The following is a 20,664-nucleotide window of genomic DNA, read 5'->3' on the forward strand; positions in this document are numbered from 1 at the left end:
AATGGGTTCTCAATATTAAGAGAAATGTCGATGGATCTATTGAGCAATACAAAGCACATTTAGTTGCTAAAGGATACACACAGATAGCAGGGATAGACTATGAGGCGACATTCTCTCCTGTGATCAAATTGATCTCTATTCGCCTTTTGTTAGCTATAGTGTCACATATGGATTTAGAATTACATCAAATGGACGTTAAGACTGCATTCCTAAATGAAAAACTGGATGAAGAAATATACATGGAACAACCCGAGGAATTTGTTACTGCTAAATTTGAGCGCAAAGTATGCAAGCTCAAACGATCTATTTATGGATTGAAGCAGTCATCTAGACAATGGTATTTAAGGTTTCATGAGACCATCATGAGCAATGACTTTGCTATGACTGATGAGGACCACTGTGTTTATCTTAAGCGTCAAGGTCCAAAATTTATAATTCTAACTCTATATGTGGATGATATTTTATTGGCTAGTAATAATTTAGAGTTTGTGAAAATTATTAAAGAATGGTTGTCTATTCATTTTAAAATGAAAGACATGGGTGAAGCATTCTTTATGCTGGGCATAAAGATTAAAAGAGATTGTTCAAAAAGATTTCTTTCTCTTTCACAAGAGTCATATATAAAAAAGGTCTTAGAACGATTTTATATGAAATATTGTAAACCCATAGATACTCCTATTGCAAAAGGAAATGATTTAAGTCTTAAAGTATGTCCAAAAGAGTTAAAAGAAATAGAAGCTATGTCTTAAGTCTCTTACTCCAGTGCAGTAGGCAGTCTGATGTACCTAATGATGTGCACCCGACCTGACATATGTTATGTAGTGGGGTTGGTGAGTAGATATCAATCTAATCCAAGACAAGCACATTGGAAGGCTATCAAGCAGATTATGCAATATCTTAAAGGCACATCAGATTCAGTTCTTTGCTACCATGATGGTAACATGCGTGTAGTAGGCTATACAGACGCAGATTGGGGCAGGGACCCTGATGAGCGTAAGTCTACGTTTGGCTATGTGTTCTTGATGAACAATGGTGCTATATCTCAGTGTAGAAAAAAGCAGACATGTGTAGCCTTGTCTACAATAAAAGCTGAATTTGTTGTAGACTTGTTGGCAGTGCAGAAATGTGTTTGGTTAAGGAGATTCATCAAACATTTAGGAGTTACTTCTTATACAAAACTGCAGTGACTTTGCTCTGTGATAATCAAGCGACAATTGTGTTTGCCAAAGATCCCAAGTTTCACAGTAGAACCAAACATATAGACATGAGATGCAAGTATATGCGCGATATTGTATCTAAAGGCAAGGTTGTCTTGGCATATGTTAATACCCAAGATATAGTGGCAGATCCCTTTACTAAGTCGATTAATAAAGATTCTTTTGTTAAGCATATAAAATCTATGGGTATTTCTAAGATTTGATATGCTAATGTTATTCATATTTCTTTCTATGATTATTGTATAGCATGTTGCACATCTATATGAGTATGCTACCAGGTTTGAGATAAATCTTCTCACACAGATTTATCGCTTTAGACGCTGCTTGTGAGCGAGATGAGATGAGATATAACAAAATCCAGGGTTGCTAAATTAATACGCATGTCATATTTTTGGGATATCATGTGTTAACTTAAAAGAGTGAGAGTACAATGAGTTATGATATCCGCCATATATACATATATGAGATGCATCACCCTAACTGGGTTAGGATGAGGTCCCGTGTATATTTAACTATATGGAGAGATCAACCTTGCTATCTAAATGTCAAGGGTAACTTGGTTAATCAGATCTGAGAACTTGGATAGATATTGCATGAGAATGTGCATCCTGAAGGACTCAAGTTAGTTTCTCAGGGAGAAACTGAACTAGTATAGATTTGTACGACAAAAGAATTTATGGTGTATGCATACACTCACTAGAGTGAGATAGTCTTGCCGTAATACATGAGTCATACCACGTATGTCACACCATAACTATAAGTCGACCACAAAAAGAAATGAAGAAGGATCCCTGCTTGTTCATTGCATGAGTCCTTGATATATATATATATACTTTGGTGTCCTTATTGACTTTTAATCTTATTTTAAGGAAAAAAATGATTGTTGCTACTTTAGCATGTTGCTTAAGGCCATGTCTGATCCGGTCTAAAAGAACATGTCTGGAAAAACAATTTATCTTAATTCAAAGAATAAGTGTTGAAAAGGAAGATCATTTGACATTTTCAGATTATGCACATATTAAAAAGCTAGCTTATTTTACCACATCTTGGGGATGTTGGGTTTATGATTAAACATGTGACATAATAGAAGGCCTTGTCTGACATAGCTTGTGCAGGTATACCTTGTGTCATCTTATTTTTGTAGGTTTAGGCTATTATGTTACACTAACCTCCATTCCCTAAGCTCATGGGTTGCACGATCCATTTGCTAGTATGAATACTCGATGCCATTTACCATTTGAACACCTATGATGTTTCTTATTTTAAGATCTCTTCCCATCACGTGCGAGTGGAAGAATGTTGGGTTGGGTACCGAGTCCGCCATGATGGGCGAGATCCGGACCCGGCCCACCTTTTGATGATGGGGCGGTTTGGAAACCACCCACCTCCCCATCTTCTCCTCTTGTTCCTCTTTTACGTAAAATGAAAGTGAGAAGAGGGAGGACAGGGTATTGGTGTACTGTGCGTGAGAGAGAAAAGTGTGCACAGCGAACCACATAGAGAAAGAGAGATCTTGTGCGCAGCGAGTGCACATTTTGAAAAAGAAGAAGACGGCAATGCCATCTTCATGGTGACAGTGCATCGTGGAGCACTTGGATTCGTGGATTCGCCATTCTCTCCAAGTGAGGGAACACATCCATTGAGTAAGACGAACATCAACTATCATTTTTTTTTGCTTTCGCTTCAAAGAGGTATTTATTTTATCCTTCAATTTTGAATCTTGAACTGTTTCTGTATGGATGATATCAGCAAGATCACAACATGATATTCAGGACTCTCTTCTGTATTTATATTGGAAACTATGATTTGGAACATTTTTTTAATGCAGCTGTGTTTCGTGTTCTCTCTCTATATATACCTGCAACACCAACAAAGAAAAGAAATCACTCCCCTTTTCTTTCCTTCTTACCTATTTCATCAATAGCACCACATGAGAACCCGGCTGGGCATCGGGCTATGGATTCCCAGCCATTATGAAAACCCTGGCCCATGGCCCGCCTGTTAGAACGCCGGCCATGGGCCGGGCCTATATATATATATATATATATATATATATATATATATATATATATATATATATATATATATATATATATATATATATATATATATATATATATATATATATATATATATATATATATGGGTCGGCCCGGTTCAGGCCTAATTTATAAGCCCAAGCCCGGCCTGTGGCCAGCTGGGCCGGCCGGCAGGCAGCGGGCCCGATGCTCACCCCTAGCTGTACCGCCATCTTTCCCCTATTTGTTACTATGGTTCCACAAAACCACCTGATGGACTGGTTAGATGACAAATAAAGACCGCGGGTCATTGAGTCTCCAGCTTTGATGCCTGAGACGGCTGAATCCACAATTATTTGGTGGGCGTTTGCATACCCAACATGACGCTCATGCATTTTGCATAAAACCCAATTCCATACATTGTTGGGCAATTCCATTATTTGGTGCAGAGAATCAACCTATTACTAACTAAAGTATCTTATGTTTCTCTTACACAAATAAATAGAGTATTTTCACTAACAGATTTTAGTTAGAAGGTTAAAAGGATGTCTAGAAAATTATGGTACAAAGGTTTTCTTCACGTAATTTTATAATTATTTTAGACAAGTGATTGCAATTAATATCAAAATTTTTTGCTTGTTATAATGCTTAAAGTTTCTATTAACTCTTTGCTCTTACTAAATCATGTTTTGATAATTGTTATTGACCTTGTTTAGGTTCTCACAATATTTTAGTGTTAATTGAAGTTATAACATAGTATTAATTTATTATCATGTTGAATATTTATGATTGAAGATGGCACCTCAACATGAACGTCAGCAGGAAATGAGTATGATACGTTTGCTTTTTCTATGTAGGAATGAAGCCTGTAGTTGGTAGCTAAGATTTTGGTTTTGTAATGAAAACTATAAGCCTTTATCACCTCTCAACTCTCTCTCCATTTCTATAGGATTTTGTCCTAAATGGCCATGAAAAATTCAAGCCAAATGCCCACAAGGGCTTCGCTTATCTGGTAGGGAGAATAAGCCACTCCAATATTTGTTCACTACAAGAATCTCATACCCAACAAGTTTAAAGTTGAGAGCAATGCATTAGCACAAGCAATGGGTGTTAATACTAATACTGTAGCTACTTCCATGGGCACCTTGACATGTAAATGTGGATTGGAGAGCAATGCCACGAATAAAAAAGGATGTGTTGGGGGCGGAAAAATGAAAAATGAACAGTCCTCTCAGCCAACCGATTAGATTAAATAGCATGGTTAAGGTCAGTTCTGATCGGTTCTCATATATCCCAATTCTCAAAATCTAAGGGGATATATATATATATATATATGAGTCACTAGAATATGAGTACTAGAAATATGAGCTTTTCCAACACTTTTTTGCAAATCCAACTATGTGGATGTGCTTGGCGTGGTGAATTTGCTAAGAATCAACCATTGAATCAAATATTTTTGATGAAAATTTGTGATTTTTTAATGCTTAAATATTTATGAAGATTACCAGCCATTGATTCTTAAAATCTTAAAAAAATCTCGTTTATGCATCAAAATTGGATGATTCAAGAGTGGGTTCTTATAAAACCAAACATGTAGAGCACATCTCCAGGGTTAGATTTAGGATAAAAGAACAAAAAATCCTTGATGGTTCACACATTAGTTCTCATATTTCTAATGATTATATATATGAGAACCGAGCATATTTGGCCCCATTTCTCATTCTGCTCTGTTCTGTCCCATAGGTTTTAAATGTTTTATGATAGATTTGAACTTTTAGATGTGTTTAGCATGCTTTATTTATTGAGAATCGACTCTTAAATCATATTTTTTTGATGAAAATTCATGTTTTTTTTATGAAAACCCAAGCTTTTTTTAGCCAAAAAAAACTGGTACCTTCATAGCCATTGATTTTGGATCACCAGAAAAATATGTATTTAGGTCAGATTCCGACAATCCAAAAGCCGGTTCCCCTGAATAAAACCTATAGATCACATCTACGGTGTTAGATGTGAGAAAAAAATACCCTAACGAGACCTAATGAAAAGGGGGCCTAAGGAACACATTACTCTATATATATACGAGTCACTAGAATACGAGAACTAGAAATATTGGCATTTTCAACAATTTTATTGCAAATCCAATCATGTGGATGTGCTTGGCATGGTGAATTTGCTAGGAATCAACCAATGGATTGTGTATTTTCAATGAAAAAACATGATTTTTGAATGTTTGAGTATTTATGAAGATTACGAGTCATTCATTTTAAAGCTTTAAAATATTCTCGTTTATGCATCAAAACTAGATGATTCAAGAGTGGGTTCTTATAAAACCAAGCATGTAGCTCACATCCATGAAAATCAAGAGAAAAGAATAAAAAATTCATGAAAATCTCATATTCTAGTGATTATATATATAGTCACTAGAATATGAGAACTATAAATATGATTATTTTCAACATTTTTTTTGCAAATCCATCCATCTGGATGTGCTTGACATGGTAAATATGATAGGAATTAAATATTGGATTGAGTATTTTCAATGAATATATATATATATATATATATATATATATATATATATATATATATATATATATATATATATATATATATATATATATATATATATATATATTGGCTAGAATATGAGAACTAATGTGTGAACCGTGTTTTTCATAGATTTTTTAATTTTTTCTTTGAATCTAACCGCACGGATGTGATCTACATCCTTGGTTTTATAAGAACCCACTCTTGAATCATCCGAATTTGATGCATAAACAAGATTTTTTTAAAGCTTTAAAATCAATAGCTTATAGATTTTTTTAAAGCTTTAAAATCAATAGCTTATAGATTTTTTTAAAGCTTTAAAATCAATAGCTTATAGATTTTTTTAAAGCTTTAAAATCAATAGCTTATAAGATTATGAGCCATTGATTTTAAAGCCTTAAAAAATCGCATTTATGCATCAAAATCGGATTATTCAAAATCTGTTTCTTATAAAACCAAGCAAGTAGATCACATCCTTATGGTTACATTTAAGAGAAAAGAATAAAAAAATTATGAAAATTGTGGTTTACTCGTTAGTTCCCATATTTTCAGTTATCACATTCTAGACGAGTCATTGTTGAATATCGAGATGAATCATATGATCATACAATGTTGCTTGTTGATGGCCATGAATGCCATCTATCTCGGTGGTCACATATAACCACTTGATGAATTTGTGTGATCGTCCATTGATCAAACAAAGGCAAAAATACTAATTGATGCACCCGTGATCTCAAAGATGTAGAAAGTCTATGTTACCCTACTCCTATGAACAAAACTCAAAAGAGAACAAGAAAATAATAGAAAATATGAAATAAATCAACTCACAATAGTTCAAATCCCTCTCCTAACAATCTCTATAATAAGTATTTATAGGGAATATGAGAAACCCTAATCCTAATTGGATGTTAGATGAATTCAATCGTGATATATAAATCTAAATAAATAAAACTCAAATCATCCTAAACTAAATTGAATTCAAATAGATTTCTTATGAACCTGAATTATAGTTGCTCTACTCTTGCATCAGAACCCTACTTGGCTTCCTTGGCTGTCCCAGGTGGCAATATTGGACTAAAAGCAAGAAAACCAATTATTAAAATTTCAAATAACAATTGTACTTTAGGCAATATAGACTATAAAGAAAAGTGTGCCAATCTTATAGAATTGAAAAAATAATAAAGAAATTTATTACTTCCATTTATGTTATACACAGGCAAACTAACACCTATTCAGTCGTGATTATCATCATTGTTCAATTGTGACTGCCCTTTCTTTCTTGTTCTTTATATTGGTACATTAGAATGAAAATACTGATATTCTTATCTTACCCCAGGCATTCCCCCGGTACCGAAGTCGAAAATCAAACATTATCACATTGTATACATGATCAGTCTAAAAATAGACCAAGAAACTATTAAAGAGGATACCAAACATTATATATATATATATATATATATATATATATATATATATATATATATGATCTTTTGAGTTAGAAAATTTTGGCACATTGTGGGCCATTGACTTTTGAATCTCTTTAAAAACCTAATTATGTATCATAATTACATAATTCAAAACAAATTTCCTACTAAACAAATCATGTAGATCACATATGTAACATTTGATTTAGATAAAAAATAAATTTTTTTGAAGAAAATAGTAATTTCTACTCATTAATTCCTTACCTTCACACTACAAGAAATTTGTGGATTAGCGACGGCCACAATCCATCGCTAATCTATCGTCAATCCCTCGCTGTAGAGTTTAGCGACGGCTAACTTTCATCACAAATTTCTAGTTGCTAATTAACGATGAAACATACATGTCGCTACTTTCGTCACTAAATTGCAATGAATTAGCGAATGCTATGATTAGTCACAAGGCCGTCGTTAATCTGCAGTGATTTGGGTTTGCGACAGATATTAATCCGTCGCTAAGTCTGTCGCTATTGTAGCAATGGAATTGCGATGGATAAAAATTCGTCGCACAACATCAGCCGATTCAGTTTTGCGACGGTTAAATATTTGTCCCTGATTTGTCACTAAATTAGAGGATGATACTAATTAGCGGCGGATAAAATCCATCGCTAATTCATCATAAAAAAAAAAATTTATTTAAAATATAAATTTTGAGAAAAAAATTCTCGTGATACAATTTATATATCATGTGAATAAAAAACAAAGTACACATAAAAAATACATATACAAAGCAACTACAAACAATTTATCGATTCACTATAATCCTCGCCAAGTTTTAATTATTTACAAGTGAACATTTACAAAGAGTTTCTTTTGAAACAACAAGAAGGTACCCCAGCCCCCGCCGACTATAGAGGGGTGGGGATGGCCCGACAGAGGCTGTCGGGCCTCTGCTGGCCCTCCGGCAACCATAGGGGGAAGGGGGAGGCTCCAACATAGGGGAAAGGGGGAGGGTTACCTGCAGGCGGGCTGGGGTCGTCGGCCCTCCGGCAACCAGAAGGGGAGCAACGAGAGAGAGAACGGGAGAGGAAACGAGAGGGGAATGAAAGAGGAGGTCGCCAGATGGGGCTCGTCAAAAAAAACAGAGGGGGAGCAATGAGAGAGAGAATGGGAGAGAGAACGAGAGAGGAGGTCGTCGGTCGGCGGGCGGGCGACGGGAGGTCGACGGGCTGGCGATGGGAGGTCGACGGGCGGCGGGCGAGTGACAAATGAAACAAAAAGAGAAAAGGAGCTCGCATTAGGGATTTACGGGGGAAATTAGCGACAGAACAATTTCGGCGCTATTTGGCGATGGAGTAGCGACAAAAAATTTCTGCCAATGATCCGTCGCTAAAGTGCGACGGAACATGAGACATAATTTTTCCGACGCTACTCTGTCGCCAAGTAGTGACGGAGTAGCGACAAAAAGTTTTTCGTTGCTAATTACGCAAATGTTAGCGACGGATAATTTTCTCTAGCTAATCCGTTGCAAATTGGCGATGAATTATTTTCGTCGCAAACATCCATCGCTAATTAAAGTTTTTCTTGTAGTGTCATTAATAGCCTATATATATATATATATGTATATATATATATATATAGAGAGAGAGAGAGAGAGCTTCTAAACCATTTATCTCCTTGATCCCTTTGAAAAACATACTTACATGTGTTTTTTGCTTAATCTAAAATCATAGATGTAATCTCTATGAATCATTTAGTAGAAAACCCGTTTTAGTTTAAACATTTTCATGTTTTAGATATGTTTTTAGCTGAACAAATAAAAGCAACAATTCATATTACACTGAAAACTTGATTAACTAAAAATCAATAAATTTTGTTAAATTGATTCTATCCAACCCAGAATAATGATAAACACATCTACAATCTTGATTTAAGCAAAAAACACATGCAATATATATATATATATATATATAATGTATGATTGGGCGTAATAGTGGATGCCCAATTGTCAGACACTCCTGGAGCATCCAATTTCCCGTGAAATCATGAAAAGGTTGATTTAGCGGCGGTTCTTGACCACCGGTAAATGACGTATTTGCGCAAAAAAAAAAGGAACGCCTCCTTCATCCATTGCAACAATGGACAAAAAAGCCGTCCACTGCTACTCTCTCTCTCTCTCTCTCTCTCACACATATATATATATATATATATATATATGCAAAGTGACCACCTTGACCTACTTAAGTCACGCATTGTTAAAGTATGAAAGACATGCATTTATTTCCGTCAATTTTCCATCAATAATGTTGTCATGCGCATTTGGTTGTGGGGACCTTTGTATTTTTAAATAGTCCTCGGGAATCCGAGGAGTAACCATCGACTGACTGTACATTGGTTGGCCTGCCTCCGAGTAGTACACCCACCTTCCCTCTTGCATGCCACTCGTGGCTTTCCAACTTGTGACGTCCTCTCAACTTAGTGACATTCACAAGTCGCCCCTACCCGATGTGCAGAGTTCTTGTGGGCCTCAAGTGGGGACTTTCAGTATCTTATAAAAGCAAATTCATGTACCTTGACAATGTACTGAAACCAGTGGTACAAGAATAATGTCTTTTTATAAATGGTGTGGGGTATTGTCTGAGACATGTCAAAATCCGATCAATAAATAGGTTTAGAACTGGGTTTGCTTATTTCACATGAAAACTAATAAACTTGATTTGTTTTCTACAGATCCAAATATTAGACGGTCACGACTCATTCAGATTCAGAATTCTACCACGTGTTTGAGTCTGATCCAGATCTGAAACTAAACCCAATCTTTAAAAGTTGGGGTCAACCCTGATCCAACCCATATCTGGCCTGTTTGCAAACCTACATCCCGGTGCTACCAACGCCCTACAGCTTTCAGATTTTTTATTATATTTCTCTTTTCAAGTTTTACAATTGGTTTTAGGACTTAATTTTGGTACCATCGAAGGTATGGTAGCCACAATAATGTTTGTATGGGACTCTTGGTGGATCTAATTAACCATGCATGTATAATCTCCACAGTCTTTTAGTGGAAAACACTCATTAAATTAAGAGGTATTAACTAAATCCAACATGTTTTTTTATAGTAGGACATATTAGTTACAATGTTTAAATTTGTTCTCCAAGTCTTTTAGAAAAATGACTTATAATAATTTGGATCTAAATCGTATAAATCAACTTGCATGATATGTCATTGCAAAGATGTGACCAGGCAAGTAGACCTCTTGGTTGTACAGAGATCACAAAATAAGAATCCAAATACAATTGGATTAGATTTGGACTTTCATGGTCAGATTCAGATTCAGTCCTGGTCAATATTTTCTGTTGCATACATATTTTTATCCAGAATAAATCCAATCTGTTTATAATTTTCATATTCAAACCGTTTTTTTCAGATCCACTCACCATATAAACTTCATATTCAGAGTGGACTCCAACTCATGGGAGCACATTCGAATTCGATTTCGATTTCGACCTATGGCATAAAATTCAGATTCATTTTCAGATCAGTTAAGACCTCATCCATATCTAATCCGTTTGCACCACTGATGAATACTATGACGACAACGCGACCCTGTAAGGCAGGTGTCATGGTTTGGGTAGTAGCCCTGCATCTGGCCATCTTTGGCTATGTGCCTTGCAAGAACTGAGTCCATTTTCTACTTGAATTCACTACAAAGAGTCTGTCCTTTATTGGCACTAAATTAGCACCAGTAAAAGTCTGCCTAGTACTAGTAAACACCAGTACTAGTAAAACGCTCAAATCAGATTGGATAAATAATTGGATTTGTATTCAGTATGCAGAGTTGCATCAACCAAATCTGAATCTGATGGATCATCTGACTCGATTGCATGCACAATATATTTGACTAAGTTGGATCCAGCTTTGATATCGAAAAATGAATGTACTTACAAAAAAAAAAATGACTGTGTTTTGCCGAAAAACCTTACAATTTTAAAAAATCTGCCTGATGTCCAAAATCATAAGTTTTCCGCTGTAGAAGAACATTTTCACCTTTTTGCAGATGTGAATTTCCTCTTATATGCAAACTTCCCTCTCAAATATCCAAATATGTGAATTTTCTATCATATTTGCAAATTTATTCCAAACATGAGAATTTTCTCCCACACATTTGTATTCACATTTGCAAATGTCCTGACCTGCTTTCACATTGTCATGACCTTCCCACCGTAATGTCCTCATACATTTGATAACGTCTACAATTTTTAGTAAAAGGAGTTTGTTGAAAAATAAAATGACACTTCAAAAGTGCAATGGGCTTTTAGTGACACTTCAAAAGTGTGCTAAAGCCTTTACCGATGCTTCAAAAGCATTATGGGCCTTTTGCAACACTTCAAAAGCATTGCTAAAGCCTTTATCAACGCTTCAAAAATGAATATTTAAGAGAAAAATCGCAAAACACACTACGACATTCACATATTTTATGAGAAAAATCATATATTTGAGAGGACATTTGCATATTCTCATATTTTGAGACAAAAATGGCAAATATGTGGGTGAAAATTCATATATTTTAGAGAAAATTGCATATTTGGATATTTAAGAGGGAAGTTCGGATATCGAAAGGAAATTCTCATGTGCAAAGAGTAGAAATGTCCTTTTTACAGAGCCAAAAAGTTATGATTTTTGGTATAGGGTGGATTTTAAAAAATTAAAGGATGTTTTCGAGTACCAGATTCATTTTTGTTGTACTGAATGGCTATTTTTGCTTTTGATATTTCTTTTTTTCATTCAACTCTCAATATCAATTTGAATTTGAATTTGATTAAAATAAATTCGATATGATCGGATAGATCCAACTCACTATAATCATTGCAACATTTGGACCAAAAAGTAAATCAATTAATTCTCATTCATCACTCCATGATTAGCCCAATAAATATTGATGGTAGTGTTCAACTAACTTTTTTCACTTTAATTTAATAAATGATCATACTTACCAAAAAAATAACGTGTTTCCTGAAAAACCCTACAATTTTCAAAAATCTGTCTGATATCCAAAATCACAAGTTTTTGGATGTAAAAGAACATTTTCACCTTTTGCACATGTGAATTTTCTTTGATATGCGAACTTTCCTCTCAAATATCCAAATATGTGAATTTTCTATCATATTTGCGAATTTATTCCAAACATGAGAAATTTCTCCCACACATTTGTATTCACATTTGCAAAATGTCCTCATCTGCTTTCACAATGTCATGACCTTCTGCACACATTTGTGAACATCTACAATTTTTAGTAAAAGGAGTTTGTTAAAAAAAAAGCTGACACTTCAAAAGTGCAATGGGTTTTTAGCGACACTTCAAAAGTGTGCTAACACCTTTACCGATGCTTCAAAAGCGTTGTGGGCCTTTTGTAACACTTCAAAAGCAATACTAAAGCCTTTATCAATGCTTCAAAAACGCATATTTGAGATAAAAAATGCAAAATACACTACAACATTCACATATTTTATGAGAAAAATCACATATTTGTGAGGACATTTGCATATTCTCTTATTTTGAGAGAAAAATCGCAAATCTATGGGTGAAAATTCATAAATATAGAAGAAAATTTGCATATTTGGAAATTTAAGAGGGAAGTTCTGATATCGAAAGGAAATTCACATGTGCAAAGGGTAGAAAGGTCCTTCTTAATTAAAGCCAAAAAGTTATGATTTTGGGCATAAGGCAGATTTTAAAAAATTAAAAGGTTTTTTGAGTATTGCATCATTTTTGTTGTACTGAATGGTCATTTTTCCTTTTGATATTCCTTTTCCCCATTCGACTCTAAATCTGAATTTGAATTTGATTAAAATAAATTCAATATGAACGAATAGATCCAACTTGCTATAATGATTGCAAAGTTGGACCAAAAGGAAATCAATTGATTCCCGTTCCATCGTTAGCCCAATAAATATTGATGGTAGTGTTCAACTAATTTTTTTCACTTTAATTTAATAAGTGACCATACTTACTAAAAAAATGGCATGTTTTTTGAAAAACCCTACAATTTTAAAAAAACTGCGTGATGTTCAAAATCACAAGTTTTCGGCTGCAAAAGAACATTTTCACCTTTTGCACATGTGAATTTCCTCTGGTAAGTGAACTTCCTTCTCAAATATCCAAATATGTGAATTTTCTATTATATTTGTAAATTTATTCTAAACATGAGAATTTTCTCACACACGTTTGCAAATGTCTTGACCTGCTTTCACATTGTCATGACCTTCCCACATGAATGTCCTCACACATTTGCAAACATTTACAATTTTTAGTAAAAGGTGTTTGTTGAAAAAAAAATTGACACTTCAAAAGTGCAATAGGCTTTTAGTGACACTTCAAAAGTGTGCTAAAGACTTTACTGATGCTTGAAAAGCATTATGGGCCTTTTGCGACCTCTCAAAAGCACTGCTAAAACCTTTATTAATGCTTCAAAAGCACATATTTGAAAGAAAAATTGCAAAATACACTATGACATTCATATATTTTATGAGAAAAATCACATATTTGTGAGGACAATTGCATATTCTCATATTTTGAGATAAAAATCGCAAATATGTCGATGAAAATTTGTATATTTTGGAGAAAATTCATAGATAAAAAAAAATTGCATATATGAATATGTAAGAGGGAAGTTAAGATATCAGAAGCAAAATAGCATGTGCAGAGAGTAAAAAGGTCATTTTTACAGGCAAAGGGCATATTTTAAAAAATTAATGGGTTTTTCGAGTACCGCATCATTTTTGTTGTACTGAAATCCGTTTTTGGTTTTGATATTCCTTTTCTCCATTAGACTCTGAATCCGAATTTGAATTTGAATAAAATAAGTTCAATATAATCGGATAGATCCAACTGGCTATAATGATTGCAACGCTTGGACCAAAAGGATATCAATTAAGTCACGTCCATCACTCCATCGTCAGCCCAATAAATATTGATGGTAGTGTTCAACTAACTTTTTCACTTTAATTTAATTGATATGAACATTAGGAACTTCTACACAACTAGGGCAAACTTATGAGCAGGGCTCGGCTAAGTGCCATAGCCAAGTCACGTACATTTTACGTGGGGCCGGCCTGCACTCTGAAACCGTGGGCCCCATAAAATGCTGGCATGAGATTGGCTGTGGCACTTAGCCTTGTCACTTAGGCCAGAATGACTCCTGCAACCTGTTTTTTAATGTGGTTCGTTTTTCTCGTGTCCGTGTGATGTTTGTTACGTGCCAAAATCGAGTCAAACTTTTAAACCATTAATCTTGTATCTCCAAATCATTGATACAGTAAGATTCAAACACAAGATCCCTTGGCTAAGAGAGTATGAGTCCTACGTACCGATAAACAAACCGAGCAGTTTGTGACTCGGTTAGGTTCAGCTTGTCACAAACTTTGTCATGATCCGTTTATATAGCTGGTGTACCGAGTCATGAGTGACTCATTTAGCTTAAACGAGTCGAGCCTGAACACATGGTGTTTGGGTCGAGAGAGCTAGTGTGTGTCTATATATATATATATATATATATATATACACTTTTTAAGTGTAACATAAACAAAATGCATAAAATATATATACATAAAATATGAAATTATAAAGTATAATTAATATATAAAATATATATACTTTAAGTATAATATATGAAAATATACATATTTCATCGATAAATAACATGGAATGTTTTTATACGAGCTAGCTTGTGTTGGGCTCGTCTCATTTAGAGATGAACAACCAAAGTCAACCTTGGCTCCACTAAACATGAACACGAGCTCAATCCACTGGTAAATGAGCCGAGCCCGAACATGTTAGGTTCATTTACCAGCCCTAGTCCTATACAGATGTAAACAGGTAGGATTCGGTTTGGATATAGGTTTTACTAAGTGCGACCTAACCTGATGCTGCCTAATCAGATTCGTATTCAGATGAAAATGGGTAGTACTAAATTTGTATCCAATTGGCATAAGATAGTTAATAGGATACACTTTTACACATAGCCAAGTTCAGATATTCATCAGATCCAAATTCAGGCGTGAACTTTGAACCGGATCTGACTGAACAAATTTGATACCATTCATTGACAGCCATAAGTGTGACTGTGATGAACGTACACACACACACACACAATAATTTTAAACGTACAAGGCAAAACTTTCACGCAGAAACAACTCGGTTGGCTGTAAATTAATATCTTGATGAGGGTAGAGTTAGCTACTACAACATTCATAAATATGAAATAGATAAATAAATCAATACAAGATGAGATAATTAAGTCAGACCAAATCTTTATTTTTATTTGGTTTCAGCTCTATTAGCATGACCATGGTTGTTGTTAGCATTGTGCCTACAATTTTCTCTTTGGTGCACTTCTTTTCATCTTGGTTGACATTGAATTTTTTTTTTTTTTGAAAGAAGGTTGGCATTGAAATTAATTGGGCCCTTCTGCTTTGGCATCATGATGCCATGTGGATGGGGGACCTGATGTGCACCACGTAGTGAATGTTGTGCAACTTGAAAGCACAACTGTGCTCGGAAATGAATCCGGGGCAGCATACTACATAATTTCCAGTGTCATCTCCCTTTTGACAGACCGAGCCATCAAGGAAAAATGTGAGCCCTGATCCTACCATGCCGGAATCCGGTTATCGTGCTCGGTCTTGTGCTCGCTCTCCACCCTTGAATTGCCCCATGTGATGCGCTTATCCAACCAGCTGACTATGTCCAAGAAGACGAGCTCGATGTTTTCCGGTGGCTCGCCATAAGTCAAAGCGTGCCACATCCCTGGGTACAGTCTGAGGCTCTTGTCCGCACTTGATGCGGATTCAAATAGGGTCTTGCTGACCGAGGGGTCAGTCACTTGGTCCTCTTCACCGTGAACTATCAAGAAGGGCAACGATACCTAACCACAGCATAACCATAACAAGCTGGAGTCAATATCCTCTCCTAAGGCAATGCACTATATATATATATATATATATATAATGTGTTCGCTCGTTAGGCCCTTAAAAAATCATAGTTTTTGTTGTTTTTTCTCACATCTAACACCATAGATGTGATCTATAGGTTTTGTTTAGTGGGAACAGGATTTTTTATCACCGAAATCTGACCTGTATACAGGTCTTTCTAGTGATCCATATAATCAATGGCTATGAAGGCATCAGTTTTTCTGGGCTCTTAAAAATACATTTTTTAATCGAAAAAACATGATCCAATATTAGATTTTCACTAAATCGAGCATGGTAAACACATAACGGTTCAGATCTATCTTAAAATACTTCAAACTATGAGGCCTAATGGGGGCAGAATGAGAAAAGAGGGCCTAATTAATATATATAGATAGATATACACAAGTCAGAATCACAGAAGCTTTTAAAAATTCCAAAATTGAAGCTAGGGATATGTCAACCGGTTGGATGTAATCCAACATCTGATCCAAATCTGAATCCTATCCATCGGATTAGGTAGCCAAATTGAGATCCAATTAGTCAGATTTGGTAACCAAACTTAGAGCCAACTAATAATCCGATCCAGATTCGGTGTTGAATTCGGTATCCGAGTCTAAATCTGAATCCAACTAAGATCTGATTGTGTAAATATTGGATTTTAAGCTAGTAGGATCCAAATTGGGTTTTGTCTGATCTCATCCTACTCCGAATCCAAATCTGAATCTGATTATGTCAAATCTGATTAGGTCGAACACTGTAATTAGGGGTGGCAAAACCTGACCCGACCCGCCAACCCGCCTCTTAGGCGGGTTCGGGTTTGGCTTAAACTAACCCATTTAATAAATGGGTCGACCCGCCTAACCCGTTTATTAAACGGATCGGGTTCATGTTAGGGGTATGCCAACCCGCCAAGCGGGCTGACCTGTTTAATAAACGGGTTAGACGGGCAGGTCAACCCGCCAACCCGTTTACCCGACCCAACCCGTTTATTAAATGGGTTGGCGGGTCATGTCGTGTTACGTGTTTAATAAACGGGTCGGGTTCGGGTTGATGTATGCTGACCCGCCAACCCACCGGGTCGACCCGCCAACCCGCCGGATCGACCCGCCAACCCGACCCGATTGCCACCCCTAACTGTAATGGCTAAATCCGGCACGTTTACATCTCTAATTGCAGGGCATTGTGCCCTAATAAACAGACAAATTCACACATTAGAGTGAGGGATACACTATGGAAACCATGTTCCTTCATTTTCTTACCATCTTGACTATAATCATGAACTTGTGGGGCTTGAACAGATTTTTTGTCATTAAATTGGCTGTGATCTAGGAATTAATGAGCAGGGCAGGGATATCGTAATAAATAATCATGATGGGATTGAGAGATGGTAGTAAGTCAAGCTTATGTTTTTTTCTGGTTTTATTGAGAAGTTCAGTGTACGATAAAAGAAGTAAAGGCCCACAAGGGCTCCCACCCATTGACATCATAAGTTCGAAACCTACCGGTGGCGTCCCTTGATACATGGTTGTAGATGGGAGTACACTCTCGGATAGGCAGGGGAAATCTCAAGAGTTTCACACCCAATTGGGTGGGGGTGGTTGGGCTTGGCTTTTTCTGTAGATCAATGTTGTCAGTAATCACCAACGGGGCTCTCCTTGTTTGATAGTAGCTGTTAGTGCACATCACCATGTGTTGGGGACGTTGCAAGTTCAAAACCCATTGGGTCTGCCTAACCCCAGCTTGTCTTTCAAAAAAAATATATTGTCAGTATCGGTATAGGCCCTGAATCATTTGGTCACCGATTCAGTTGTATTCGGCCCCGATACTGATACTGAAGTGAATCTTTTTATATCAGCCAAAAATTAATAATAAATTATTATGCAACACGTGTTAAAAATAATCTTAAAATAATATTAAAAAATATTTTTTGATATTTTTATATTTATTAAAAATAGTCGATTCAAGCTTGCAGCGTATCGTATTTTCTGCCGTTCGTCCGATACGCACCCATACTGAAAACATTGCCTTGGACTATAAAAAAAAAGTATGAAAAACGAATAAAAGACAATGCCAAATATAACGTGAAAAACCAAGTGTGCTTGAAGTGTCCACACAAAGAAGAGGAAACAAGATGATCTTTGCTAAGTTAAAATGGGCACTTATGATTGGGTCAAAATTTTGAAAATAATGGAAAAAGAGAGATTTGTTCCTATTTGTAAACTGTCAAGCATCCAAATCATTGCTTTAGAGAGAGAGAGAAAAAAAAAATCAATTGTTGCCTACTAGGGAGCGACTGTGAATGTCCACCAGCTGATTGAACCCGGCCGGTGAACCCGGGTCTTACGCCAATGAACCCGGCCGGTGAGCTAGGTGGTTTTAACCCAGTTATCCTAAAAAGAAAAATCAACCGCAGAAATAATTGCCTATCACAAAAATTAAAGAGTAATTGCCCTTGTAAAAAATAAAAAGAAAATAATTGTCAATACATGTAAAATAATTTATTATGAAAAGAACACCATTTAGAAGGAAAATTTCTACATATTGGTAAATAATAAATTTTTACCTCATGGAGTCTCTTCTCGATTTCCAAGCTAAGCTTCAGAAGTTCATGCCCAGTGTTCAAACGAGGCTTTCCTTTGTAACAATATGGATTAGAACGAACCTGTAATTTACCAAAAACTAAATCAGCATCACCTTCATTCTCAAGAATTTTTTTGTAAGAAAAACACAAATAATTGACTAAGCTAGCTAGCTTGCTTATATATAAAAAAAGGAAGCATTCTTTTCGTTCACCTCCTCTCTTCTCTTTGGTTCTTTAATGGCAACATCTATAATATTTTTAGTAGGGACAATTTTCCATGTAGGGATGATCTTGCATAGTTTATTTGAAAAGCTGATTAGCAATTGACTTGGCTTCATGTCATTGGCTATCTGTAATAATCCCAAATTAAATTATTAGGTTGGCACTCATGAACACTCAAATGGATGTACATGGGTGCAACCAAAATTGCTTCATCCAACAAACTTATGGAGGAAATAGTTTCATATAACTAGACCTTGCACATGGGTGCAACCAAAATTGCACCATCCCAATAAGAAGGCTGCCTCTTGTGCACAAGAAGAGCTACCGCACCACCCATTGACTCCCCCAGCAGAAATCTCATTTTAGCAGTGTTCTCCTTCTTCTCTACAAACCAAGAAAATCAAAGAACATTAAACTCAACCACATGAAAGAGAGTTGTTAACATAATATTGGTCTTAATTCTCTTCTTACCGGCAATGCTTGAGAAAAAATCACAACAATCACCAACAACTGCATCAAATCTGGAAACATATCCTTGCAAGCCTGATGATTTTCCATGGCCCTCGTAGTCGATTCCAAACACAGCCATCCCTGCTTGTGCTAACCTTATCCCGGTACCTATATTACACATCAAACGTGAAAATTAGCTACCTTTTCTTATATATTCACATATTTTTTTCTGTCATCTATATATATATATATATATATATATATATATATATATATGCTCATGACTTCCTAAATTCCAGTTTAATAAAGTAAAGGCATTAGAAAGGAACATTACCTTTCATTGAGATGCTGCACTCCATAGCATATCCTACAGAATTCAACGAAAAATCAATCGTGGGGAAGCTAAAATTTCAAATAATAATGAACAAATTGATAGGTGATCATAGAAAACAAGGCAAAGAAGGAAGATAGTCACCATGGCAAAGAAAGACTAGTCCTTTTGGCTCTTGTTTTATGGGTAACCACCTACAAGTGAAGAGTTTCAATCCGCGCCTATTGACGATGAATTCCTATGAAATGAAAGTATGTGATGTCAAAAGAAACATTCAAAAACAGAATAGGAAGAGAGGAGGCAATGAATAAAGTTCTGTATTTTAGAATGCTTACCTCTTCATATTTTACGTTCTCTGCATTCGCTGCCTGCAAACAAATAAATGATAGACAAATAAATCAAAAAATAATCTCAGAAACGAAGATGGGTGTTAAAGAATTAATGAAAATCCGAAATCTTACCATTGGAACGCTCAAAACCGATGATTCTCTCAGGCCAAGAAGGAAGGAAACTGAGAGAGAGAGAGAGAGAGAGAGAGAGATGATATAAGTTGATCACTCAAAGGAAGCTCTTGATTATTTGTTTTATTATAAATTTTCCCTTCTAATTTAATTTGAAGAAAATTATAGTTCTTCCCCGTCACCGTCACCGTGAGTAACTTCTTTTCCTTTCTTTCGGGTTAGTGCTTCTCCTTCGTATTTATTCACCATGACTGTGCTGTTATCCGTCCCCCGCCCTTTCATTTAATGAGCAGTACTGGGGTTAAGGGGGACCCCGACCAGTATATTAGATGAATGAATTGAGATAAAGTGCACGCTTTAAGCCTGCTGCTGCACCTGATCACCCAATAGATGAAGGGAAAGACAAGAGGTGAACTATCCCATTCATATATATATATATATGTGTGTGT

The 20,664-nt window shown here is 35.7% G+C and overlaps 1 protein-coding gene across 2 annotated transcripts; it reads right to left on the reverse strand.

Annotated features, from left to right (window-relative positions):
- Window positions 1-15,382: 15,382 nt before the first annotated feature.
- Window positions 15,383-20,330, reverse strand: LOC149821188 (caffeoylshikimate esterase-like). Of its 2 annotated transcripts, XM_089982503.1 has the most exons (9): window positions 20,216-20,330; window positions 20,090-20,122; window positions 19,899-19,992; window positions 19,758-19,790; window positions 19,445-19,591; window positions 19,227-19,357; window positions 18,964-19,101; window positions 18,734-18,832; window positions 15,383-16,124 (listed from the first exon to the last, which is right to left on the reverse strand). In XM_089982503.1, the coding sequence occupies exons 1-9, from the start codon at window positions 20,216-20,218 to the stop codon at window positions 15,849-15,851; spliced, it is 954 nt and encodes a 317-aa protein (XP_089838629.1). In that variant the 5' UTR covers window positions 20,219-20,330; the 3' UTR covers window positions 15,383-15,848. The 2 variants fall into 2 exon arrangements, with proteins under 2 accessions (XP_089838629.1, XP_089838630.1); XM_089982504.1 differs by lacking the exon at window positions 18,964-19,101.
- Window positions 20,331-20,664: the final 334 nt, after the last annotated feature.

Source organism: Nuphar pumila, chromosome 12 (genome assembly GCF_984573655.1).
Source record: "Nuphar pumila chromosome 12, dmNupPumi1.hap1.1, whole genome shotgun sequence".
Lineage (NCBI taxonomy): Eukaryota > Viridiplantae > Streptophyta > Magnoliopsida > Nymphaeales > Nymphaeaceae > Nuphar > Nuphar pumila.

Bases quoted from the DNA above. Each gene is read 5' to 3' on its own strand.
- LOC149821188 (XM_089982503.1), bottom strand. The intron at 19,102-19,226 runs GTCTAGTTATAT...GGATTATTACAG, and splicing joins TGGTTGCACCCATGTGCAAG to ATAGCCAATGACATGAAGCC. The intron at 16,125-18,733 runs GTAAAAATTTAT...TGCTGTGGTTAG, and splicing joins TCGAGAAGAGACTCCATGAG to GTATCGTTGCCCTTCTTGAT.